This window comes from Melanotaenia boesemani, chromosome 5 (genome assembly GCF_017639745.1).
Source record: "Melanotaenia boesemani isolate fMelBoe1 chromosome 5, fMelBoe1.pri, whole genome shotgun sequence".
Taxonomy (NCBI): Eukaryota; Metazoa; Chordata; class Actinopteri; order Atheriniformes; family Melanotaeniidae; genus Melanotaenia; species Melanotaenia boesemani.
In genome coordinates this window covers 16,640,100-16,666,193 of record NC_055686.1, presented here as the reverse complement: position 1 = coordinate 16,666,193, position 26,094 = coordinate 16,640,100, and the positions used below count along the sequence as shown (strand labels likewise).

At 38.2% G+C, this 26,094-nt stretch overlaps 1 protein-coding gene and 1 non-coding gene across 4 annotated transcripts; both read left to right on the top strand.

The window, feature by feature from the left end:
- Positions 1–1,019: 1,019 nt before the first annotated feature.
- On the top strand, positions 1,020–22,035 carry spag17 (sperm associated antigen 17). Of its 3 annotated transcripts, none has more exons than XM_041986721.1 (49): positions 1,023–1,246; positions 2,754–2,894; positions 3,311–3,370; positions 3,493–3,621; positions 3,728–3,887; positions 4,157–4,369; positions 4,462–4,619; positions 4,769–4,915; positions 5,403–5,484; positions 5,586–5,704; positions 5,878–6,072; positions 7,499–7,603; positions 7,726–7,876; positions 8,055–8,264; positions 8,399–8,436; positions 8,542–8,658; positions 8,887–9,041; positions 9,286–9,395; positions 9,691–9,761; positions 10,213–10,470; positions 10,941–11,055; positions 11,290–11,424; positions 11,541–11,651; positions 11,803–11,936; positions 12,058–12,160; positions 12,398–12,561; positions 13,695–13,806; positions 13,956–14,110; positions 14,241–14,382; positions 14,600–15,042; positions 15,252–15,437; positions 15,503–15,645; positions 15,763–15,893; positions 16,016–16,149; positions 16,229–16,417; positions 16,651–16,764; positions 16,975–17,026; positions 17,192–17,300; positions 17,382–17,432; positions 17,675–17,768; positions 17,895–18,006; positions 18,771–18,810; positions 18,922–18,986; positions 19,275–19,411; positions 20,748–20,926; positions 21,145–21,205; positions 21,400–21,544; positions 21,701–21,835; positions 21,946–22,035. In XM_041986721.1, the coding sequence occupies exons 1-48, from the start codon at positions 1,142–1,144 to the stop codon at positions 21,829–21,831; spliced, it is 6,411 nt and encodes a 2,136-aa protein (XP_041842655.1). In that variant the 5' UTR covers positions 1,023–1,141; the 3' UTR covers positions 21,832–21,835; positions 21,946–22,035. The 3 variants fall into 3 exon arrangements, 2 of the variants coding, with proteins under 2 accessions (XP_041842655.1, XP_041842654.1); XM_041986720.1 differs by having other exon boundaries at positions 14,241–14,412; XR_006010582.1 differs by lacking the exons at positions 19,275–19,411; positions 21,400–21,544; positions 21,701–21,835; positions 21,946–22,035 and having other exon boundaries at positions 1,020–1,246; positions 14,241–14,412.
- On the top strand, positions 6,170–6,240 carry trnag-gcc. The gene has a single exon. It is a non-coding gene; the product is annotated as a tRNA-Gly (tRNA).
- Positions 22,036–26,094: the final 4,059 nt, after the last annotated feature.

Sequence of the window (26,094 nt, the reverse complement as noted above, 5' to 3'; positions counted from 1 at the left end):
GAAATGCTTCAAGATCAGCAACCATGTTTTTCTTGCTTCTTCCCCTCCAGTGAAATGTAAAAACATTACACCTTGTATTTCCCTGAAAAGGATTACAACCATCCATACTTCTGTGGTTGTTTTGGAAACTTGACATTAACTAAGCTGTTTAAATGAATCAAATGTTAACTAATATAAGAGGCAACACAGGTTTTTTATCCTATTTTTCATGTTTCCCTGAAACTACAGAAAATACATTTTAAGATCTGAATGACCCACTAAAAAGATCCCAAATTACCTCTGTTAAAATTCATCGTCTCATCTGTCATCTGTGTAGGTGTGTTAAAGCGGCCACCACCCCTTTCAGCCTTTGTTGCCATTTATTTAAAACAGCATATTTTTATATGTTTCACTCAAAAATTCCACAAATTAGCATTCAAAATGTCTTCCTTTTTTTTTACATAAAACATGACAAGGCAAAAAGCTTAGTACCACTTTACCCTTGTTATTATAATTCAGAATAAATTATGCTATTCTATTTCACATTAATATGAAATATAGAGGGACAATTTCAGGCTCGTGTTATTTTTGGTGCTATAATTAGCTAGTCTCTTGTTATTTGCCACATCAGCTTGAACAGTGGTTTCAAAATGAACAGATGTATTATATTTGCATCCTTATTATGCCCTGGGTGTTTGGTTTTGGTACTGAAATCAAACCGTATATGAGTCATGACATTGGACACAACTTTGTGGCTGATGTGAAACATTCAGTGATTGAACTGAACTGAATTTCTGCTTATAAATAACACAGTCAGATTTTTATTTGTACCTGTGTACAAATTGTAGGCTTTGGATAAGTATTATATGCAAGGGGTGATTAATTAATTTAAAATGGTCACTCTGCGTGCTGCAATGCATTAACTCAAATTTTGAAGTGGTTATCTGGAGTTCAAGTTGATTTCGATCTTGGGAGGTTTGTGACTCCCATGTGTGTTACTGACATCTAGTGGACAAAATGAAAGACAGCAGCATCCCACTGGAAAATAGGCTGTTACCTGGTAACACAAACGTTGTTGGTGACAACATACAGCTTCTAACGTAAATTGCACTTGGTGTTGTATTATCATTTCTATATTTGCTGTCATCACTGCTAAGCGGATATGCCACCACGTAAAAAGGGGTCAGGTATAAACTCAAACAATGCCCCAGCACAACCTGTAAACAAGAACTGGGAAGCTGGCCTCGTCAGAGCACAATTTGAGGAGGTTTGTCGTGTCATTGGGCCTTTTTGCCTCTTATTTATTAATTATTATTTTGTTTGTTTTTCCTCAGTTGAGAGCATATTTTTTCACACGTTGTTAGGCGTACTGGTAACTAAACTACTTGGTAATTAAATACCCTAAACAGTAAATTTGTTCCATGTTTCCTACAGGTGTGTGCGCGCCAGTTGAGAGCATTTTATGTCACATATGCTTAGGCATACTCTTAACTAAGCTACTTGGTACTTAAATATCTTAAACAGTCATATTGTTCCATATACTTTTATATAACTTTTGAAGTTTAACTATACCGGAAATCGTAGTGAAATCTATCTTGTTGAAATTACATAGTATAAAACCACAAACGTTTGACTTTGACGCCTTTGTAAACTAATTTAACAGTGGAGCCCTTTCGATTATATTATTATTAAACGTCGATATATTATTAATTTCTCATAAAACAGTCGGAGTCGTGCAGGATGATGTTGCTCATTTGTCCACTAGATGGAGCTCTGTCTCAATTCAATCCTCAGTTCTCACCGCTGCCAGGCAGTAGCTATAGCCAGGCAGCACTACAGCGGTGGACAAAACGGAGCTTAACGACAGGTATAAAGACGTTGTGAAATTAAGAATGACTCAACATGTCTCCAGTTTCAGCTTAACTCTGTTTTCCATGTGTCATTATAGTGACCCGTGCTGTGTTTTGTCGGTCATGCTTTTCATTTACGTTGCATTGTTAAAGTTATGCTAACCTAGCTCTTAGCAATAACGTCGCAGGTGGTTATATGCTAACCTAGGCTAGCACAGCGTTAGCTAGCAGCTTAAAAGCCAGTAAGTAAGTGTACAAAATAGTTGGGCCTACAGAACAATCACTCAACATATATATATATATATATATATGATGTGAAGTAGCATATGGCCCATAAGCATGGAGTAGGATTTGTTTGAAAATCAACTCTGTCAACACATTTTGACATCTGAGTTTTAGTTTGTTTCATATGAATCATGACTTCACAGTAAAGAAAACGTTATTTAACATTTAACATTAAAGGGAATCTAACTTCACTCATTATATTGCATATAGGATACACCTATGGCCTAAATCTAAAGATAAATTCATCAGTACTGGTACCAGTGGAACTGGTAGCTATATTAATGTATGCTCCATAGAAAGAAAAATTAACAATGCAAATTTAAAACACATAAAATAAAAGTTATTTTATAATAACTTTTGTAATAAATTTTTAAAAGTTAATCGGCCAATTAATTGGTTATCAGAATTTATTTCTTTTGCTAAATATCGGAATTGGCCTAGGCCTCCAAAAGTCCATATCAGTCGGCCTCTATTTAACAGGTCTTGTAAATTTCAACTTAATTTCGTACGATTAAATTAAAATGATATATGTCCCAGAAGCTTTCATTTAATGAGCTGTAAAGCAGATATTAATGAACCGCTATGGAAATGTGTGTATAATGGATATGTTTTGCCTGTATCGTGGTGTCATCTTCACAGGACTCATGGCGGGTTTGTGTGTCGTTGGTGGCTGGAGGAAGTCGAGAGGAAGAAGAGGTCATCCAGGCTCTGTCTTTGGCTGTCCAGAAACCACAACGCAAACGTTTCACCTTGATAACCTGGGACAACACCATTGAAAAGGTGTCCTTTTTTCTTACCTCCTGACTTCTAAACAAACTTTAAAATAAATTTAAACTCTGCAGTGTCGTCACGTTGTTAGCACACTAACCAATTTTATCAGTATAGCTGTTACGTATGAAATAATCAGTTTTTAATCATTTTTTTAAATTGACGCTGATAAACTAGGTGCTTTTTTGTGTAATCAATCAAAACAAAATAACCTAATGTTTATAGCTATATGTTCATCTGATTGTCTTAAATAGTTTGATAGTATTTGTGTCTTTTATAGCTTTTCACAGTACAAATTAAAAATGACACAACTGGCTGTAAGCCATGCAGTTGCTCATAAAAATATATATATATATGTTATCAAATTTGTCCCGATTGTTTCATACATGTTTCATACATCTTTTGTCAAACAAAAAATGTCTTTACAGATCCATGAGCTAGGAAATCCCAAAACAAAAAAACCCGACGATGCACCCATGTTTTATGAGGTAGGAATGTTTTATAATAAAATGATAAACTTTAGTAAGGAATTATATTTTATAAGTTGTGTCACTGTTTCAGTGTCTTCTAAAACAAAATGTCTTCACATGTTTTGTTGTGTCCTCTGTAGGTTACAGAACCAGCTAAGGTGCTGCTGGATGCAGGAAAGGAGATTCCCTGTGACCTGCTGGCAAAAATACTGAAGTTCCAGCTGCTGCAGATCAAAGCCAAAGATCAGCGCAGGAGGGAACTGGAGCAGGTCAGTGGCTTTTTATGGAAATCATTTGGCTTATTAATTATTTTTATAGTTTGGAAGTTCCTCAAAAGTATTTTTTTTAATTAATTTCTGTTAACTTTATCTTAAGACTGAAAAAGAAAAGATCGCCCCTTCCTCTGACAGGAAGGATAAAGGTGAGGCTAAAATCTCTGACAAAAAGGGAAAGGGTCCTTCAGCTCCGGTACCTTCCACGGAGAAGAAAACCAAACTCAAACGAAGGGATGATATTGATCCTCCCACATTCATAGGTAAAAGCAACTGCGCTTTTGTATATAAAAGCATTAATAAATGGTAATTAAAGTAGATTTTTGCTTGAATAGTCTAGTGTGGCTGGATTGTACCACTACAGTAGTTGATATCTGTTTGAATTAAATCTAAAAAGCTTGTGCATTTCTTGTTTGAAACACAACACTCTGCAGTGCTTGTACAGAAGGTTGTGTGTATGTTTAGAAAGGAGAGAAAAGTTTGGACATACACAAACGGATTAAAATGTATTTGTCCTTGTTTGTCTCATCAGATGATGAACCAGAATGTGGTCCTCAGCACTACGTTCTCTTGGTGGGCTTCTACCAACCAAACCTGATTGCCTTCTTAGATGCCATTAGTGTACATGTAGCAAACACCATCAGACTGTGCTCAGAACACACCCATACCTTTAGGGAGCAGCAGGAACAGCCCAGCTGTGAGGCCAATGAGCAGAGTTCGACAGTTTCTCCAGTTCTGGATGCGGGTTAAGAGTCTTCTGTGCTTAATATAAATATGCATTTACGTATGTTGTATGTACGTATATATATGTTGTCTAAACTTTTCTCTGGGGTTTAGAGGTGGATGTGCAAGCCAGAAGACTGGATTTATTTTGGTCAGGTCTGAGACAAGTTTTAGAGAGTGGGCCACCAGACTCCAAGCTTCATGATATTGTTCAGCTCAGCTACATTGTTCCGGATATCTCTCGTACTCATCCTCAGGACCCTGAGGCTGTGGTGAGTAGGGCCTCTGTTTCAGAGATATGTTTTCCTCTTCTGGTTGACAAGTTAAATCTCTGCTCATTAGGTTTTGTTGTCAGTTTTGCATAGTCAGTAACCTGATTTTCTGACATCCTTGTCTGTGTATGGGTTTACTGTGAGTCCAGATGGAGTTGGGAAGCCATATCTTTGATGGTGTGGCCAGTCTCATCTATGACTCTCTGGAGTGGCGCAGGCAGCATCAGCACTACCGTGACAGTATCAAGCTCATCAATGTGCTCACTGTTGTTGAGCTGGGTTCACAGTCTGCAGAGGTACACATGCATAGATAAAACAGTAAATTAGAGCCTTAATGAAAACCTTTTTTTGTTTGTTTTTATTTTGACCTATGTTGTCACATAACCAAGTCAGCTACTTATTTCTTATGTAGAAGAAAAAAAGCAAGATTTATATGTTTTCTATAGAATGTCTGATTTTGTCCAAATGCTAAAATTATGTCTAAGCAAATAAGGTGTAGGCATAAAGATGCTATTACAGCAGAGGGTGATTTCAAGCCATCCTCTGACTCCCATTGTCAATAACTGAAGATGGCAGGCCTACTGGAGAAGGATCAGCTTCTACATGACATGAAATTACTGTTGGTTGCATTTGTTTTCATATAGCATCAAATGTTATGAGCTAACCTATGACGTAGTAAAGTCTACAAAAGGAAGCTGCCCTGTGAAGAATGATTAAGATTCTTGGTACTAATTGTAGAATTTCAGTTTATTAAAGTTTTACCTTAAGTGTTTCTTGTCTAAGGTGGTGCCATCTACAGCTGTTCTCCCTCAGACTCAATGCTCCAAGAAAACGTCAGTCCCAGCACAAGGCCAAGCAGACAAAGGTTCAGTTTACCTACTCTTTTTTTTTAACTGTCCACTTATAGGAAGACACCCCAACATCTGAGTTTTTTCTTCTTTTCTGTCCTCTCTTCTGTGTGGACAGAGACCATGCCGCCTCCTTTCTCTGTAAAGACGGATATGCGTTACTACAGCAATCTACTGGACCTGGTTCCCCCCGAAGCCTGCTCTGTGCCCGTGATATTGCACTGTGTACTGGAGCAGGTATGTGTGAAAATCATAAATGTGTCCTTTACTACATATTACATCAGCATTTTGTGATGCACACTAAAATACAGTAATTTTCTTGTGGTCAGACAAAAAGTAGAAATTAAAGGACTCATTAGAGGTTGTGCAGTCTGCGTCATTTTGGTGGGTTCTTTCTGTTCTGTGCCCAGGTGGTGATGTCCACAGAGGATTCTTTTCCCACCCTGTCGCACACAGCCGATGAGCACAAAGCTGTCAAGGGTCCCTGGTTAGACCAGCAGCTGCTCAGCTACATGCTTCAGAGCTTTCTGCCAGATACAGTAGAAGAGAGAAGCTGCATGTTAAACAACCTCTTATCCACCGTAGAGACGGAAGAAGACAAAAGGGTAATGTGGGAACATAAATCCACATACATACAAATCATCACATGTGGTGTAGTACACAAATCAAAAAGAGAGGGGGAGACAGGGTACTACATGTCAAGCATTGGTGGTTCAGTGGTAGAATTCTCGCCTGCCACGCGGGAGGCCCGGGTTCGATTCCCGGCCAATGCAGTACATCTCTTTTCTTTTTCCCAGAATAGTACAGGGGCTCGTGTTTCAGTGGGCAGGACAGGCTGCAGCCCCACAGAGCAGAACAGCCAATCACCGCCAGCTATTCAGCTATTTGTCATGATAATAGGCCTGCCACAGCGCCGTAAACGGAGTAGGATTGGTGTAGATGTTACGTTTGTGGGGGAGGACAAATCACTTCCTTGAGTAAACTACATGTGAGAAGGAGCTGCTTGTCTTTTTGCACATATGTGTGAATGTGAAGGGACTATAAACATTCTTGAATGAAAATAAAAACTCAAGTTTTTAATTTTTAAACCATGTTCGACTTATACAGTTTAAACATATTTTCCTTTTATAATGAACAAGATGTTTAATCATGAGTCATTAATGCTGTTCTCAGCGTTTTTATTTCAGTGGAAAAGTGCCTGATAAATGTACATTATATTTGCACCCTTGATTTGTTTTTGTTTTATATTTTTTAAAATACATTCTTCATGTGAGAAAAGATCACATGTACACACTAAAACTAGAGAGTAGCCATATCAAACATGGTTACCACTGTTTTTCCACAAGATGGTGCTACAATGAAGCCGCTAATATACATACGCTACTGTAGTACAAAGCTTGGGATGGATATAGTGCAGATATATACTCTGTGGGCCGTCAGTTTAATTAATTTTTGTAGATGTTGGTAAATCAACTGTCTGCCTAAAAGAGTCTGCTTAACAATCTATACAAATGCAACACAGTTGATAGAAAAACAGTGCTATTCAGACAAAAATCTGACTTTAAAAATACATGTAAAATTAACAGAAGTAGACGCTAGTAACGTCATAAAAACCACAAGGGGTAAAATAAGTGTATATCTTGTACAAAATGTGCAGAAGTGTTAAGCTGTCGGATCACTAAGAAGCTGAAAGGAGGGACATCATCACACATTAGAGCAGGTTTGGACACAGTTCAGTCAATAATTCAGCTCTCCTCTGTGTCATGTACAAGAACTATAACATGTGTAGTTAAATAGCTAGGTTGAACTATAATTATAACTTCATGGTAACTAATCACAGTGTATATTTTTCTGTCCACTTCTTAACTACATGATTCACAATTTAATTTAGATCTATGATCTTTTAAGTCCATGTATGAATTAATGGGGATTGTTAATCTTTTCAGGGTTTTCTCTAAGCATTCTGTAACTATGCATAGTATAAAATTAATCAATCTCTTTTTGGTTTTGCTCGTTTGTCTTCTATTTTAGAGGTTGATGGAGAAGTTTGGTGCTGTAGAAACTCAGAAGAAGTCTGAGAAACCTCTGGTTATCAGGCACCATGATGAACGGACACTACGCTTAAGGGACATCACTGTGAGTTCTATTTATTTATTATTTAATGTGGATTTTGAGTAACAAATGAGAGGAAAGGGGATTTAATTTATAGTTTAGCTGTATGTACAGTGTATTTATGTGCCTACACATGACCCTTGTAGGTGGCTCATGGTTTCAATCCAGCAGAGGTGGAGCTGTCCATGATGAGGCTGTCTCCAGTCTGGGAGCTGATTCAGTCGGTAGCCAAGCAGAGGAACAGCGCCTCTTGCTGGATGTCAGTCAAACAGCAGCTGCAACATTTCTGCACAGACGGTCAGAAACTCACCTAAGCTCAGTATTAACATTTACACCGAAGCTCTTTTTCACCTTTCAGCAAAATGGTCAACAGTGTCAATCTAAACATTGACCTACACTAAAATATTGACTTCTTTGGAATTCTAATTCATTGATGGGTCTTCATTTGAGGTTATAATGTCATAACATACCACAGATACTCTGTCATGGCCCGACGTGCAGCGGCTGTTTCATCAGAGTGTATTTGAGTCTATGACCCTGACCACGTTGGATCAGCAAGGTGTGTTACTGGATGCTGGCAACCCTCTGGCAACACTGGAGTCTGCACAGCAGAAGACAACAGTTATCCCCTGGGACAATCCTTTATGCTACGCTAAACAGCAGCTACATAATCTGCAGATTAAGGGTCTGTGACTACTTTACTGAGATGCAATGACACTGGCTGACTAAAGAAACTGTATTTCTGTGACGTATATTGAATATATATGTATGAAACTACCCAGCTTCACGGGGATATCTTTTCATTTATGTCAACTACAGGTCCAACATCTTTTACTGAAGACCCTGGTAATGTACAGGTATTATTTACTTTTTATTAAAAAAATAAAAAGACCTAATAAAATACAGCAACTAAAATTGACTTTGCTTTACTTACCAATACTGTTACATGTTTTTGTCTGTAGCATCTCAGTGGGAAAGTCTGTAGCCAGCTGGATTTGTCTGAAATGCAGAGCAGTAGACTGAGGTCTCTGTTTGAGTTTCATTATACTGAACATCATGATGCTGGGGTCTTCCCACAGGTGACTTAAATTTTCCACTTTAGTTGTCTTGTTGAAGTTGTTAATATCCAAAATGTCCAAAAATTGCCATGGCCATCACATTTAACATATCATGGTTATATCAGTCAAAGCAAGTAAAATGTAGCTGTAAGGATTTGTTATATAACTGTTTTTTTATTATGTTTTCATCAATTTGAAGTCAAATGATCAACTTACTGCTTGCATGATTTTGGTTTCCCTCATGTGTAGGTTCTCCAGTTAGCCTCAGAGGAATATCGTTGCTTGGACACTTTTAGAGGAAGTCACAACAACGTCTTGTACATTTTTTGCCACAATCCCATGAGTTCTGATCGCCAGTCCAAAGAGCTCTGGGATGTAAAACTTCACACCGATGTCAAGTTCAGGTCAGAACCTAAACGTTTGCTTTCAAATGCTTATTTGTCACAGGATCAGTACTAACAAGCCTTCAGTTTTGTGATAATTACCACTAGTATCACCAGAGATGTAATGTACTGTGGATGTGGCCAGAGTTACCATAGTAACCTAAATGTGCCTTTGAAAAATTATTAAAAGTATAAATAAGCCATTTCACACAGAGGTATTAATTAGGCCTTATCCAACTCTACACTGTCCCACCATCTTTCACAGAAAGTACCTGGAGCATGTGGCGGATACCATTTCAGACTGGACAAGAGAGGAAAAATTAAAGAGAGACACAATACAAATCAGAAATCAGAGACCTGCTGACCCTCCAAAAGGTGCTGTATCATTGTTTTCAACTGAAAACTCAAACAGTGTGACTGCTAGGCTACTAGTTTAGCTACATTTACCAGCAGCATGGTCATGACCTTGATATTCTCTGAATCATTTAGCCCCAAGCAAGTGAATAAACAAAATAACAAATCATCTGTTGCTGCAGAGGACTAAGTAAAGCTTAAATGAATGTAGAGTAACTAGTAACAAGGCTCTTGACATCTCTCAGGTAGTTTTCTCTACCCAGAAAACAACTTTCTTACCGCTGTGTGAATGCTTTTTTTCTTTTTTCTGGATTAGATGAAAAAGCTGTGTGCTTGGCAGAGGAGGAGGACAAGCTGGAGCCAGTCATTCGAAAAGACTCCCTCAAAGTCAGAACCATTCACCAGTGCACGCACACATGGCAAATTAAGATTCATTCAGAGTAAAAAAGTGTGGACGGTGGAGTTTACCAATATATTTTCTTTATTTGGCCTCACCTCTTTAATGGGTCTCACAGAAGTTTACATTTTTAAAAATTCAGCCCAAACATCAACAACTCTAAAGTTTAATATTTCACATTACAAACTGTTAAGAAATCAAATTTGGGCTCACACATCTCTGCAGACAAACACAGGAGGAAAGTTGACACAATTAAATGCTTTCTATTGAGTTTTATCCTCTTTCTTTAAGCTGTGTCATTGGCAGTGTTAGGCAGTCTTGGGACTTATTTAAGAATAAAAACATGTAAACTGATAAGAAGGCGTCATTGCAAAAGAAAAGAAAGATAAAAAGTTCAAAACGCATCAGTCAGAATTGGTTTTTATGTTCATGGTGTTACAGGCCTGGAAGTTAGAGCAAGAGCGGCAGAAGGAAGAGGAAACGGCCAAAACATCAAAGAAAGAGAAAATGACAAAAAGCAAGCAGCAGATGGAGCCACAGCCGACAGACACTAAGAAAAGTAAAGCTTTGTCTGGCGACAAGAAAAGCAGACCAAATACAGCAGGCAGGTCAGCCATCGCTCGCCCAGAGTCATCCCTGACTGAGGGACCACGTCCGAATGAAAACCAAGATCTGCAGCCGACAGAGGATCCTTTCAGTGTGAGAGCAAACACTTCAAATTGATTATGACCTGAGCTTCTTTTTTTGGTGGAACATGGGAACTCGACCTTAAACATATAATTGCAAGATTCTAAAGTTTTATTTGTCAGGCTTAGTATAAAACATAACAACCTGGTTTTTACCTGGTCTTAAAATGAGGTTAAAAAAGGTGAAGCCAAAATGCAGAAGCAGTGTGTGTAAAACTAAGTACGCCCCATAATTTCTGAGCTTGTAGAACCACTTTGAAGTTCTTTAATTCATAAAATTTTTTTTCCAATATCCACCTTATCCAATTCAGGGTTGTCAGTCAGCTGAGAAAAGGACCAGAAATCTTGTTTTAAACATCCTGATATGTACACTTAAAACTGAAAGTTTGGAGTACTTTCTTTTTTATGTGACTGTAGGTAGCCATCAGTCAGTTCTAAGAATGGACTCTAAGGATGTGCATGTTTACGTGTGTGTTTATTTAGGGCTTTATTGGCTACAACCTGGATGGACAGTTGATCCACGTCTCAGGCTGTGTCCAGAACCTCTTCCCTTCAGATGGAGGAAAAATCACTGTGGAGAATGTCCGCTTTGTTGAAGGTGTGGAAGCCAAAGCTAGGGCAGTAAAATCAAAATGCATTAAATCTCCACACCATTTTAACAAGCAGTGAAATTACACCCAACCAAATTCTGGTCCTTTATTTTTTAAAGACCAATCCAGTAAGTAGCTTTTGTAAACAACACTCCAGAAAAGTAGATTCGAACGAAACTTTGCATTGCATTTGAGTTTTTTTGCCCTCATTTTCCTTAAATTTAGTGATGTTTTTACTCCAGGTTCCAGCCTGATGAAACTGGCTGTGAAGAAGGATGGGCATCATTTCTACACACACATCAACCAAGTTGTTATTAATCCTGCAAGATGTGACCTGAAGAAAGGCTGTGATGGTAAAGAGGCCGGACAGCTCAAAGGTATCAAGCCGCTTCTGTAATTTCAAGATGGTATGGATCAGTCTTTGGAAAAAAAAAAACAAATTACTTAGAGGAACGCTGAAAAATCTTGTTGTATGTGTGTGTTTTCTCTTTAGTACCAAAGCCTTTGGAGGTGAAAACAGTGAAGCAGGGCTCCTTTTCAGCAGTGCTAGATAACAAAATCCACCTCTCTTACAGCTTCTTTGGCCCCACAGGAGAAAATGCAGGTACACATACAATTTTCATCTTTAATATGTAACATGAACTTTTTACTTTGAGTGCTCTTTTAACTTTATTATGCTTGCAAAGTAAATAAAGTAGATTTTTTTTAACAGTGTAAGGACCAATAATTTATGTTTCTGTTGTGTGATGTTCTAGTGACTTCCCAGGAAGCAAAAGGGGGAAACTCACATATATCCACACCTGAAGCTATCCATGTCTCCTCTGTTCCTCATTCAAAAGGAATAGACATGGAGTCAGTTCCCTCCAGGACACATGCTCAGTCCATTCAGGTCAGATCTCCAGAGTCACAAATTTCACTCACACACAATCATAGATGCACTAAATATTCATAGAAAAAAAAGACAGCATGTGCACACGCAGGCAAACTTATGTTATGCTGTGTGCATTAAGGGGTGTGAAGACAAGCCAGCTGAGCCATCGAGTTCATTCAAAAGTTTTAATGCATCTGTTCCTAATGGCCTGCTCCTACAATTCCAGCAAGAGGATATACAAGGTTGGTGTTAGAATTCTTGCACACTTGTTTTACAAAACTGATATTGTGAAACTCCAGTTGACAGCTGCAGTTGTTAACTTCTTCTTTTTTGGATCATCAGGAAACCAAAACAAGTCAGAAACTGTCCCATTAAATCTTGTATCTTGCACTTTTATGGTCTACAATATAGTTTATCTGCAGAAGGTTCCACAACTATCTTGATTCTCAGTTAAATAAATTCTCTGTGTTTGTGTCTAGGAGCATCCCCAGAGGAAAAGGGTATTTTGGTGAGACAGAGTTTTCCTTTGCATGGTAGAGGACAAATGCAGGATCTTCAGGACATTTACCTCTCTAAGGAACTGTCTCGTATTATCACCAGCCATGGAGCTGTGATCCGCTACATGAGAGATGGTTCCACAGAGGTATACGCAAATTCATATGAAGGCACACATAATATCAGCTCTACACTCACCTCTAGGAAATATCCATGGCTGTCTAGCATACTAGGCTGTTGTCTTAGGCCTTTTTAGAGTCTTTTGATGTGCATTTTATAGAAACAGGAGGGAGATTATTACCATCTAGATGTCAGTCTATGGGTGAAAAGATGGGCTCATGTCAAATTTTCAAGCACTTATGTCCATGACTTGCCTTTAAAGCTCCCACTGCTGTTGTCCTTTTTTGCTTCCAGCTTTTGAACTTGGGCAGCCCAGACCTGCTGCTAGCCTGCATTCTTGGCGATCTGATTACAAGGACACGTTTACACAGCAGTATAGACGTGAAAACTCAGTATGGATTGAGGGTGGATTTAGATCTGATCACTCAGTCTTCTTGCTGTACCGTCGGCTACTGCAGCCTGTGGACACATTTAGCTACTGCCTTAATCTCAGCAAACTTTACAAGGAGGGCAATATGGGGTTTAATACTCTGTCCCGGGATACTTTGACATGTAGACTAGGGGAAGTTGGTTATCAAGCCATCAATTTTCAAATAATAAAAGCAAAACTGCCCACTCTTCCTCCTGAGCTACAGCTGCTGACACCATAGGCATGCTTCTATGCTGTGATGTAAGGTGCCAGTCAAAAGCTAATAAACCATCATTTGACTTGATAAACATCATTGCTAAACCTCCAGCTCACTGGAAAGGATACAATAAAAATCTTTTGTATAATATAGAAACAATTTTGGGGAGCGAAAGGTTTTACCTATCTGGATCTTTGGGAACCTTGTCAAAATACAGTTTTGGTTGGAAAGTATTGACCAGTGGAATACCAGGAGGCTATGTGGGGAAGTAGCAGTTGACCTGCTGATGTCCTCTTTTTCCCTGAGCTGACAGCTGACTGTGGAACATAGGCTTTGTGTTTGTTTGCATACAGAATTGGTAATTTAGGTCTGATGACGAGTTTTCACTTAGGAATGGAAGAGTGGGAATGGATTATAATGCCCTGTTTGAAAACGCATATTTAGAGATGCCCACCTGTGAATGTGGTCAATTCACTTCGTTGTACGGCAAAAATCAAACAATTAAACCCTAATCTTAAATCTGTTTATATTATAGGTGTTGTTTGCTGATGGCTCAGTCAGTTTCAGCAAGGACTCTGGTCCAGTGTGGGTTTGTGACTCTGACGTTCAGGCAGAACACTCACAGGAAGTTAAGGATGAAAAAAAAGGTAAGACAACAGCACCACTACATACAGAACAGTGTTTCTTTAACCTATTTATAAACAGAATGTTGCACTGGCCTGGAGGATGGTTCGGTATCACTTTCACTGACTCTTAAATCAAACTGTCTGTACATGTTTTGTTTGTAAATGTACAGATGTGATCTCAGCGAAAGAAGCTGGGACTGAGAAAGGCTGTTGGTGGACTACAAGTCCATCAGGAAATCGCATTTGCACTATTGGGACCACACACAAACACATTCCCACCTCCCCTCTTCTCACATTTAAGTCTACAGACCCCATCACCCATCAGGCAAGAATCCAGTTACATCTAATAATGGAATTTTGAAATTACAAATTTTAACGTTAGCATTTCCTCGATGAGTAACAAATTGTGTGATAACCTCACCTTATTGCTGACTTGGCACATGATCTTGTTTTAGGTGATGCTGAGCCGGGAGGATCTGGTGGTTTCTGTCCAGAACCCTGATGGATCTCAAATTGTAGAACACAGAGATGGAACCAGGATCACCAGCCTTCTCCAAGACAGGCCACTATTTGCTACACCACATCTGTTTCACACAAGTAACCAGCAGACACTTCCCACACACTTTAGTGAGCATTTTGGTTAGAAGCATTCCCAAGCAACAGACCTGCACCTACAGACTGCTCCATATTCATAAGCAGTCAAAGGCTTTACATGCACATATATACAGTATGTGCTCTTTTAGCTATAGGTCTTCTATATACAACACACAAGTTTATATATTAATGCATACATTCCTGTCTGTTAATTTTCCAGGGCAGAAGCCAGAAAGTGTCACTCTTAAATCAACCTCTCAGTGTGCAAGTGGCTGTATGTGTGTCACACACTCTGTGGACAGCTTAAATGAGAATGTGCATATCCAAGATGGTTGTGACAGTGAAAATGAAATTAGCAGAAACAGTGCAGGGAACACTTGTGATAAGGAGGGTGCTTGTAGCAATTCAAGTCAGTGTGGGTGCACTCAGAGTAATGTGGATAAGAATGATGAGCAGAGTGTGTTTCCTGATGAGAATGTGGCTGAGAATGGGAAGACGAGTCCATGTGAGAGTGAAAAGGGAAGCAAGTCCACCAAAGAGCGGGTCTTGTTGGTGGAGAAGGAGGGCTGTGCCATGGTGGTGATGTACCCAGAGCGTCACACAGCTCACATCTTTTTAGCAGATGGAACAATCATCACTGGAAACAACCAAGGAAAGTATGAGGTGTGTGGTCTACACTAAATATCCCATGTGAGATTCTTTGTTAGACTTTAGTGTCTGATTTAAGTCCATTCACCCTTATGCTGTCTGTCAATAGATGTCATTGAAATACACATTAAATCTTAAAAGCAGTCACTTAATAATGTTAATAAGAATTCTTGAAAGTGATAAAATCTTGCATTTTCGCTTGTCTTTCTGCATTTCTGTCCAAGGTGTTTCCATCTAGCAAAGGATTCCTTCAGATCCAAAGTGATGGAAAGTATGTGTATTCCTCTGACCCACTTGTAACCCCCAGTCCAAAGCATTGTAACCTCACCAACCAGCCAGGAATTTACACCATGAGCCACACAGACAAAGTAGCCTGTGATGTTACAGATGACAATGGGAACCATTTTCAGGTGATTATAAGACGATAGATCGGTTCTATGTGCTGTGCTGGAAACAATAACAAGGTGTGTTGCAGGTGATGGATGATGGGCAGGTATCTGTGCTTAGATTCAGTCCTGCTCCAAGCACACTTAAAGATGATGAGGAAGAGCTGGAGGAGGATGAGGAGAAGGACAGACAGTTCAGGCTTCATGCAAAACACAAAGAACATTGTCCCAGGTAGGTTTCCAGACATAACTAAAGCCATAGTAATAGCAATACTACAACAAATCAGTACATTATTATAAGTTCTAAGAATGGATAGCATTGTTATTTACTTTTTGAAAACACATCCAGGCTATTTCTGGTGCACGAGGATGGTTCAGGCACTGAGTTACTGAGTTCTCAGACTGTAGAGGAGCTGCTCCAACAAGCATACTCTGACCCAACCATAGCATTGCTGATGGAACCACTGCCAGACAAACAAGGTGCACATGGATAAACATAATACTTCCATAAAGACATTACATATTGAATTTTCAGAAATGATTGTTTAGTAAGAATAGTTCTGTTATCAGTGTTTTTCTTCTGTGTTAAATGGCTGTTTCAGATGATTTAGGCATTACTATCTTAAAACCCAGCCACCAGAGCGTGTGGTCCCAGTGGTTGCTAGGGAAACAGAACGCTGACATCACTCCTCCAAACCTCAGAAACCGCAGCTGGCATGACTTCCCCACAGTGGAGGTACAGGTATTCTTACATACATACTGTAAACACATAGTCCAACATCAAAAGCCCACTCTTTTTTTTTTCTATATTCCAGAAGAAGAGCCCTGGTCCTCTGTTTGGTACCAACATAGGGGTTGGTCTGACTCTGAGGGAGAGGTCTGGTGGTTCTGTAGTGCAGCATCAACCTGTCAGAAGCTGTCCTAAAGTCCTGGAGATGAGAGAATTACACCAGCACCGATCATGCACCACAAAGCTCAAAAATATCATTGACTCACGACTTAAAGTAAAACTTTAATCAACCTTTATTTAAAAAAAGTTTATGATCTGATACTTTTTTATACCCATCTTTAATTCTGGGAACAATTATTTTGCAGAAAATTTTTTGCATTTTGGATATTTTTTCAGAACAAGCTAGCTAAAACAGTGGAGCAGCATCTTTATTTAAACAAAAAAGATTTTTAAAAAGATCCTACTTTTGTTCTCTGAATTTTGACAAACATTGAAATGTTGCTGCAGGAATACATAGAGAGTTTGATGGCGAGAGAACAGCAGTCAGAGGAGATGAAAGTGAAAGACCCTCGAACTGAGGAAGGGTGTTCCCATGCCAAGAATCTCTCCAGTCTTTTCCTGGTGAAAACACACACACACACACTTCACCTAAGCCAGCAATGTAATCCATAACAGGAAAAATAGCAGTCCTCTTTGCTGTGACAACAAATAGACTTTAAGATTATATGTTTAGGATCTTTCCACACACTATACTGACTTTTAAAAAATGCCCATAGATGTTTATACAACTGCAATATACAATGTGAAAAAAAAACTTTATGCTTTTTTTAGTCTTTTGCAGAGGAAGATGATGCAAATCACACTGCTGATTCCAGGATTACAGGTGGGGGAAAGTAGCCTAATGTTTCTATACTTAAGCATGAGGGTGACAGAAGTACTGAAATCTGCAAGTGAAATCTTTCGTTGTGTGTTTTGGTTTTTGTTATGTCAAGAGGTCAGAACACTTCAGGGAATGTGTGCTTCATTTAATTTCTCTCTTTATCCGCAGTGAATGTTGGCAGTCTGTACACTCGAGGAGTCAGAGCATCCGTTGAGCAATCTGATGGTTCAGAAGATGCCAACACAGAGACCAGTAGCAGTTTGGAAAGATTACAGTGGTGTGTATGCTTATTAAAAGTGAACAAGGGTTACATTTTAAACTCTATTAATGCTTGTTGAACCTTGTGTCTCTTTATCAGCGATACTAATGGAAAAGATTTGAAATGGACTGAAAGGCTTGCAAAACACAGGTAAACAGAATAAATGCAGGCAGTTTTACTCTGGTTTGAATAAGGAGGAGGATTTAATTCTTAGATTCACTGTAACACTTAAAACATGTTTTATGAGTCACAGTTACAATAGCATTATATATTTGTGGATGTGTTAGATGCAATAAACTGTGCCACTGTCTGTATGGTTGTTTTGATTCTACAGCTGCTACTACTTACAGAAAGTTGACAGTACTCTCATTACTAAAATTCCATGTGTTTAGACAGGAGATCAGTGAGGAGAAGACTTACAGAGAAGCTCTGCAGAAGAAGAACATTGCTCCTTACTTTCACCCGGAAAACATTCAATTATACCAAGTATAATGTGTTTTGATTTAGTACACCGTACAATTCATTCATTTATGTCTTTTAAGGATTTTAAGTATGCCAGTTTAGATGTATGCAGTGCAGAAAGAGACAAAGCCTTGTTGCTTGCTTATCCAGAATCTGCTACATCACCATGTAGCTGACACGGGGAGTCTATCCATGGATCAGCCTCTGGTCCCTAGGTCAGATAGTGCTGACGCCCTTGTGGAAGATGCCGCACAAGAAAGAAGTAAGTTGCATTTTTTGTTTTTATTCTGTGATTTATTTGAACATTAGTATAAAATTATCATTACTGAAAACAGGTAGGGAAGAAGCTCAAGCTTAGTCCCCCTTTTCCTCAATTATCAATAATTAATCAGTAAACCTGTTTACACCCTGTGGTTTTTACAAATCAAATCCACACTCGTATTTACTGAACCTCATAACTGATCTTTTCAAAAACCTACAGATGTATCCACCAAAACGAACAAACAAAAATAACTCATAAATAATAGAAAAAATAAAAAGGAAAAGGATAATAATAATCTAATTTGAGCAACTGTTCAAATCCCTTCACTATTGTAAAGTTCTTTAAACTTGGTCATGCTTGAACACAGCTTCACATAATCCATTTCACAGCTTCACGCCACAGACAGACATGCTAAAGGTTCTCACTGTTATTGGATAGTACGAACATAAATATTCCAAGTATGAAAATAAACCATATTTGTCAATTTTAATATATATGCCTTCAAGAATATGGTAATTTATTATGAATTGTTAGTATCTAATGTTTAATTGTATTTCATTTTATCCCAGTCTATTTTTGTGTTTTTTTTTTCACATTTATTGCTGTATTTATTTTTTTTCTATATAATTGTTAATAAATTCAGATGTTCAGAGGTTAAAAGCAGCTGTGGGTGGTAACCCCCTCTGGGTTAGAATAGCATTGGAACTATGATCAGTTTGAATAAATGTGTGTTGTGTATTATAATATAATGTCTGTCACTGCAGCCCCACGACCTTTAAACCCTACTCCCTCTCAGTCAGAAAGGTAATAATGTTATGGATTTTTTTTTTCCTGCACATCATTGTAGCGAAGTATGCAGAATTTATCTTTGACATTTGCCAGTGTCACACTGCTTCAGTTGTGTTTTATCTTTAGTCATGCAGATAGAAGTGACAGAGTGCCTGAAAAGAGACCCACCAACCCTACACCACAGACTGCTGGTTTGTTCCATAACTTCTTCTTTTTTTATTTATTTATTGTTTTAGATTAAATCCTTTACCCATTTATGCACTAAATGACACTATAATGAAGAGAATTTACTTCATGCCTTTGTGTTTATTTTAGTCGAAAGTTTGGAGCCTCAGATCAGTTTAATCAGTCTGGAATTGCAGTGAATATTGCTGGAACAGTTTTAAGGATAACAACAGGAAAGAAAGTACTGCGAATTCTGGACTCTGGCTGTTATAGAGCTATAAATGGATGTTTTTGTGTGTATGATTCATGCACAGGTGAAAGCAGCCTGAGGGGTTCATCAAGGCAATGCAAGTCAGTGCAGGTGGATGTAACTGGAAAGCCTAGACAGAATAAAGTCAGGCTACCGACCTGCATCCTCAGCTCTAAAACCTGCAGCGTACCAAATGAACACGTAAACATGCACACACATCACATGAGAAGTTGATCATTTTACAAAATGCAGCAAAGACTTAAATCTGTAGTTTGTTAATTTGTTTGAATCTTTATTTAGACGCAAGTCCAAAACATTGCTTATAATGTTTTCTCTGGCCAGCTCTATTATATTTAGAAAATATAAAAGAAAAAACTGATAATAATAAAAAAAGAAAAGAAAAACACTTTAAAAAGTAAAGATAATGGCATGTTTACCATTCTGCTAAATCATTCTTCCTTTTAAGTATTTTTTATGTATTTTACAGCTGACAATACTAATTGTAGCAGTTTTGCCAGAAAATCCAGATCTGGTTTAATTCAATACAAGATTTTATGTGCCTAGCAGTCCATGTTAGTTGTTGTCAGATTCTCCTCTTCATCATGCTCTACACATCTTCAGTACACATTCTGTGATATGTCTGTGATATACAGTAAGTCTGGCATAATGATATTGTCTGGTATTGTCTTCTCAGAAGTAGATGTGACCTTGATAGCATTTATCTCTGTAAAATCTCGTTATGCACCTCTGCATCAGTGGTACCTTCACACATACTCAAGTCATCCACACCATGCCCATAAACACACTTGAAAACCACCATCAATGCCAGCTTTTAAATCTTTTACTGAAAACAGCTTGAATCATCATTCTGGTTTTTAGTACACAGAACCTGATGTCTTTTTTTTTCTTTCCAAATGCTTCTAAAACATGTCCACAGAATACACTGTTGATTATTGATTATTGTATCATGACAGTTTCTCACCCCAGGGCTTAAAGGTCATGTTGATCTAACTGGGTTTTGTCCTTGGTCTTTTTGCAGTGAGATTTAATCCAAGAGGTTTTTTTTTGTTTGTTTTTTTGTTGTTTTTTTGCAACAACATGCACTGCAGACATGGAAAAAAGAAATTTATTTGCTTATTTACTCATTTTTTATGATTCTGAGTTAAGCACAAAGTTGTGTGAGCCATGACTCATCCTTTTCAGTGGATTCTCCTTTTATACCTAATCCTGACACCCTCACTGGTCTCCAGTGTTTCTTTTATATTCTATATAACTTTTATGTCTTTCTCCAGTTTTTGTTTTTTTTGTTTTTTGTTTTTTTCTGGTGTAAAATTCTAGATTTGCTCTCTAAAGTTGTCCACTGAAAACACTGAAAATGATTTCTTTTAAATTGTGGCTGCTAAATATAAGTTTATACGAATTAATAAATCAGATTTAAGTGTAGTTGTTGAAATTTTTATTTTTTTAGGTAGCATTTATGCTGGATGTCATCACATTATCATCTGTATACATCACTTTGTGTTATCTTGTGTTTCAGTTCCTGACAGTGGAGGAACCAGTGAGGAGGAAGTGTCGAACCGTTTCTCTTGCTGATCCTAGCACCATAGTGAGGGGCTTCCAGCTTCTCCCGTCAAGTGTTGACTTCGGGGTGCTGCAGGAGGGCACCTCCTCGACCATTACTGTGGTCATGAGGAATGTGGGCGTTGACACATGCAGGTATGACACCAGACAACAGATGGATGAAAAAGTGCAGATAAAACAAATGTTGATTAAGAGTTTACCTGCAGCCTTGCAGCTTCTGAGGTCTTTTTGCATGTCAGAATAAAAAGAGGGATGTGGGACGGTGGAAGCAGTTTGTGGGTCATCCTCAAGTCCAAAGGGAAAACTTAGACCTGTAACTCTTTGTGGTTTATTTTTAATTCTTTCACTGACAGGTTCCGTGTAAAACAACCTCCTCCTGCTACAGGCCTCCGTGTCATCTACAATCCAGGGCCTGTAAGTTTCCTTCTGGATGCTTAGCGCATGAAAAGTTTAAGACGTGTAATTCTAATCGTTATTTAATGTACTGAAATTGACTTTTCCAGGACAAATGTTGAATTCATATTATAAAGGAATGTCCTCTAAGTTGCTAAAATATTTGATGTTTTTTGTACAATGCTGCAAAACCAATTAATATATCATCCATCTAGGTGGCTGCAGGTTTGCACGTAGAACTGCAGGTTCAGCTGTTTGCCATGCGTACAGCCCAGGAACAAGTAGAGCCAAAGAGTTACATCTCACAGGATATAATCATCTATACTGAGACAGACATCCTCTATCTGCCTGTTGCTGCTAATATCCTTTCAACTCTTATTAAATATTTCCTAACAGTTATGAATGCATAAAACATATGAAATAGGAATGTTTGTAGTATATGTGGAAGTAAAAAAAACTTTAGAAAATTCTGTTCATATGCCAATTTTGGTGATATTGGTCCTTACATACTTTCACTTGTCTTTCCTGAGAGAGAATATAACATGGAGGACACCAGTGCAAACATAAAGAGAGAATCCAGGGCCTTCCAACTGTCAGGAAATCATACGCATGTGAGTCAACACAGGCCTGATTTGCCCTCAGATTAAACAGGTAAGCATGAAACAATAAAATTACATTAACTGACATTTTAATGGCTGACATAGTGGGTCAGCATTACTCAGCCTGTTCTTTTATTTATTTAATTGTTCTTATGATTGCAGGACATTTTTATAGCACCACCTCATCTTCAGACAGACCAATCTTCAATTGGATTTAATGGCACTGGATTTTAGATTTTTACCTTGACAATAAAATCATAAAAACAAATGACTGACAAGTAGTTGTTGGTCCTTTATTTTAGTATGTTTGTTTCTTCTTCATGAAAACTGGTTTCACTTGGCAGGAGTTTATTATTTTCCTCTTATCAGATGAAGCGTTTACAATGCTGAAAATATGATGTCCATATAGACAATAACAACAATACTGTTAAAATGCAGTTTATTGTCTTTACTGAAACCTGCACACTTCACACGAGCATAATAAATATACAAACTTGCAGGCAGATGTAATTGGTAATAGTTAATAAATTCAAAAGGTTTTAATTGTTTTTTAACAATTATTTTCTATTAATTTATTCATTCCTTTATGTTTTAATTTTTGCAACTGCAGATGTAGCTGATATCCATAACATCATGCAGTATAAATGTAATATGATATTTATGTGTAAACTGCTTGAAGTCTGAATCAAGGTGATGTGATGGTCATGCTGCCCGTATATGTGTGTGTCGATACATCATGTGCTGCAGCAAGCAAGTTAATAGGAAATCTATGTCACACATTTCCTGGATAAAAGTCATGAAATAGATGTTTTAGTTCTATAATATCCCTCTGTTTAAAAAGAAATCATGTTTGTGTTAGTTATGAATCCATCACCTGAAAAGGAAACTACATGTAATTTATTTGTGACCATTTTTTGGGACTTCTCTGTGTTCTCATATCTTCTCAGATCTATAATCTGAATGCAAAGACAAGTCTACAAGACTACATTGACTGCTGTATGGCAAAATTTTAAGGTTACTGTTTATTGTTTTTAACAAGTTTATGAGTTTGCTCTGTGCTGTTCTCGCTGTTTTGTAGTGGATGATGTTGTGTGTTCAGGGTGAGAACAGGATCCATGCACAGACACAGATCTAAGTGAAAAGGTTTATTATAACCAACAGCTGATGAGCAGCTGAATGAGCTGGGTTTCTGAGAGGAGCAAACAAATGATTAATATAAGCAGGCTGAAGGAAAAGACTGACAAACATGCAGAAATGGCCAAGAGCTGTTACCACTGGGTAAACCAACACTCTGGTGATGACTGGACGGCTGAGCCAGTCTAAATACTGCTGCTTATTGCGGATGAGGTGCAGGTGAAGATCCTGGTTGCTGGGGAAACAGGCACGCCAACCACAGCCACACACCAGAGCAGGAACATGGACCACATCAGATGGTGCTGTTCCTGATAAATGTAGTTTAAGAAAGTGCATTTTCTAAAGATCATTTGTTTTGCCATTTTGTTAAGCACATAAATGAGACACCACTGCCAATTCCATCTGCTTAAAACAAATACATACACACTCATGATGAAGTAGAATATACATTTCAAGCCTTGGTATATCATCACACTCATTTTAAAGTGTTATTTTAAAAGAACTACTAATGATCATATGTTTTAACTTTTTTCTTCTTTTATATACACTAAAGAAGAGCACCCTGCAGCTGACGGAGTCTGAGCTGATGAAGAGCCTCCTCAACATCTCCTTGGATAAGACTGCAGAGACAGTTATACTGAAGCTTCTAATGTGCTATAGGGTGATGATGAGGAAGAGGACAGTCCTGACCTCTAATCCCTGATGGTTCATTGACTAGCAGTGATGGGTCTGATTATGACTGTGCCATCTCTGAGGAAGAAGATGGTGATAGTAAAGAAGAATATCTGCCATCTAAACCTCGGACTGCAGCTGACAACGCTAAACACTGCGGGACTATCCAGCTGGAAGCGCTCCATTCTGGAGATGAAGATCTTTTCATTCACTCATTTCTTTGTTAATGTAATATGTGTTTTTAAATATATATTATAAATAATATTATAAATATAGTTTACAGTGCTCTGTTCTGTATCAAGAACTAGTCATTACTATTAATCATAGTGGGTTGGTCACATGGTAGTTTTTGGTTTAAAAGGAAAGATGATGCTGCACAGGACAAACTGGACTCTTAGGCATAAGACTGTCAGTTTGTTGTTGAATGTTAACGTTTTAGAAATAGTATGGTGAGGAATTTCCATCTGGCATGACAGTAATATAATATGTATAGACATGTCAACTAGCCCCATTCTTAGTATTAGGAGGGGATTACTTCTACAAATCTGACACCAACGGAGGATCTGCTCTATCACCTGAGCCCCTGCTCCCCACATGACATACCAAAAAGATGAGTACATGATTCTTACCTAAACAAATAGTCACTTTCAATCATGTCTTATTTAAATAAACAAAAAGGAAAGTATGCAAGCTCAGAATTGTATGTTTGTTCGCTTAGTTTCAAGAATACTGACACAAATTCTTCTTGCTTTCTCTGTTTTACTGAGGTAAACATGTCTGAGATGACACACAAATCTGGGTCCAAAGAAGAGAGAGGGTCAGTGACCCAGACCCAACATCCATTTGGCCATCCAAGGTTTCCATGACAACAAAGAGCAGGAGAGAAGGGTAAGTCCTACTTAGTTAGAGGCAGCAAAGCAGTCTTAAATCTATACATATTTCTATTAAAGTTTGAGTATTTTGTGTTCTGAATATGTTGTTTAAGGAGGGGGGACAGAAATTAAAAGGAGAGTGGAGCAAAGAAAGAGATAAAGATACACTAGACAGACAGCAACAGCTCTTCCATCAAAACAGAAACAGCAGACAACCCAGCTGCTACACATGTACAGAAACACAACAGAGAACCTCCTACAGCCTTTGTAGGTAACTTTCTGAGGCAGGCGATATGGGAAAAATAGCTTGGAGGCAAACAGGTCTCTGGACACCAACTTGATGAATAATAAAAGGTTTATCACAAAAAGTCTGACATCAAAAACAGATATGCAGAATCTGTGAGGTCTCTAAGCCAATGTTGAGGATCCTAGTAATTGTGCATATCTGTGATCTTATATAGGGTTTGCAAACAAAGAAAATCTCTAAGCTGACATTTGGAACCACTCTTGAGACTTGTATATGGAAACATAAGACACTATATATGGACCCCTACAAGAAACCTATAACCCTGTCCATATATGGAGCCTAGAACTCCCTGAATCTTAGCAAATGGCAGACTGTTACAACTGCAACCAAATATAGTGATAACCTATGCAATGCTAAGAATCAGACACTTCACAGGAAAAATAAACCTGATAATCATCGGGAGCACCTATAAGAGTCAAACAAACTGAGAAAAACATGTATCACAACAACCAAAGCACAAAGCGTAAACAAAAAACTAAACAAAAGTAACCAATTGTCTTGTCAGAGGGTGTTTGTCTGGCACGATCCCATGTTCCAGGCAGTAAAGCAGCAGCAGGTGTTGCCGATCAGGACACCAACCTGACCAGTGTGCACCCAGAAACACACACTCTGCAGGGAGGTGGAAAGAAATTAAGTCTGTATGGACTTTCTTGCTAGTAACAAAGTCCATCTTTCCATTACTCTGCTATATTAACCGCTCTGCTATATGAACTGTCATTACTGCTCTTCGGAAACTAAGCTATGAGGAGTAAAGTAAAGTAAGTTTTTATTTATACCAACTTCAGGATTATTCAAAAATCACAGTGCTTCGCGATAAAACAACAGAGAATAAAAAAAAGAGGCTCCATTGTGAACTCAGGCATGATTACAGTTATCCGATATGAGACAAGAGCAATACTAGTAGGTGACGGTGTTTATGTATATATATATATATATATATACAGTTATGCTGTTAATTATGCAGTTAAAATACATATTGTAGCGTGCACTGACTAATGGCAGCAAATGTTTGCACCATTTGCTGAATATAAAGCTGAAGACTCGTTGGAAAACTGACTCATTTAACCAGTTTTGCCGTTTTAAAATTAGCTCAATCAATATCACTTTTCATTAACCGTGATACAAGAAAAAGGGAAAAAGACCGGGGGACCCTGTAAATGCGTGTGTCTGTATATCTGTTTTGAATACTGGTGAATGTATCTGAATGTGAGTATGGATGGATAAAATGGATTAAGGGGAGGTGTGTATGGTTGTCTGTTGATGTGGCTGTCTGGGGCTCCCTGCCCTCTGACCCACTTGGGCTGCTCCCTCAGAAGTTGGTGGGGG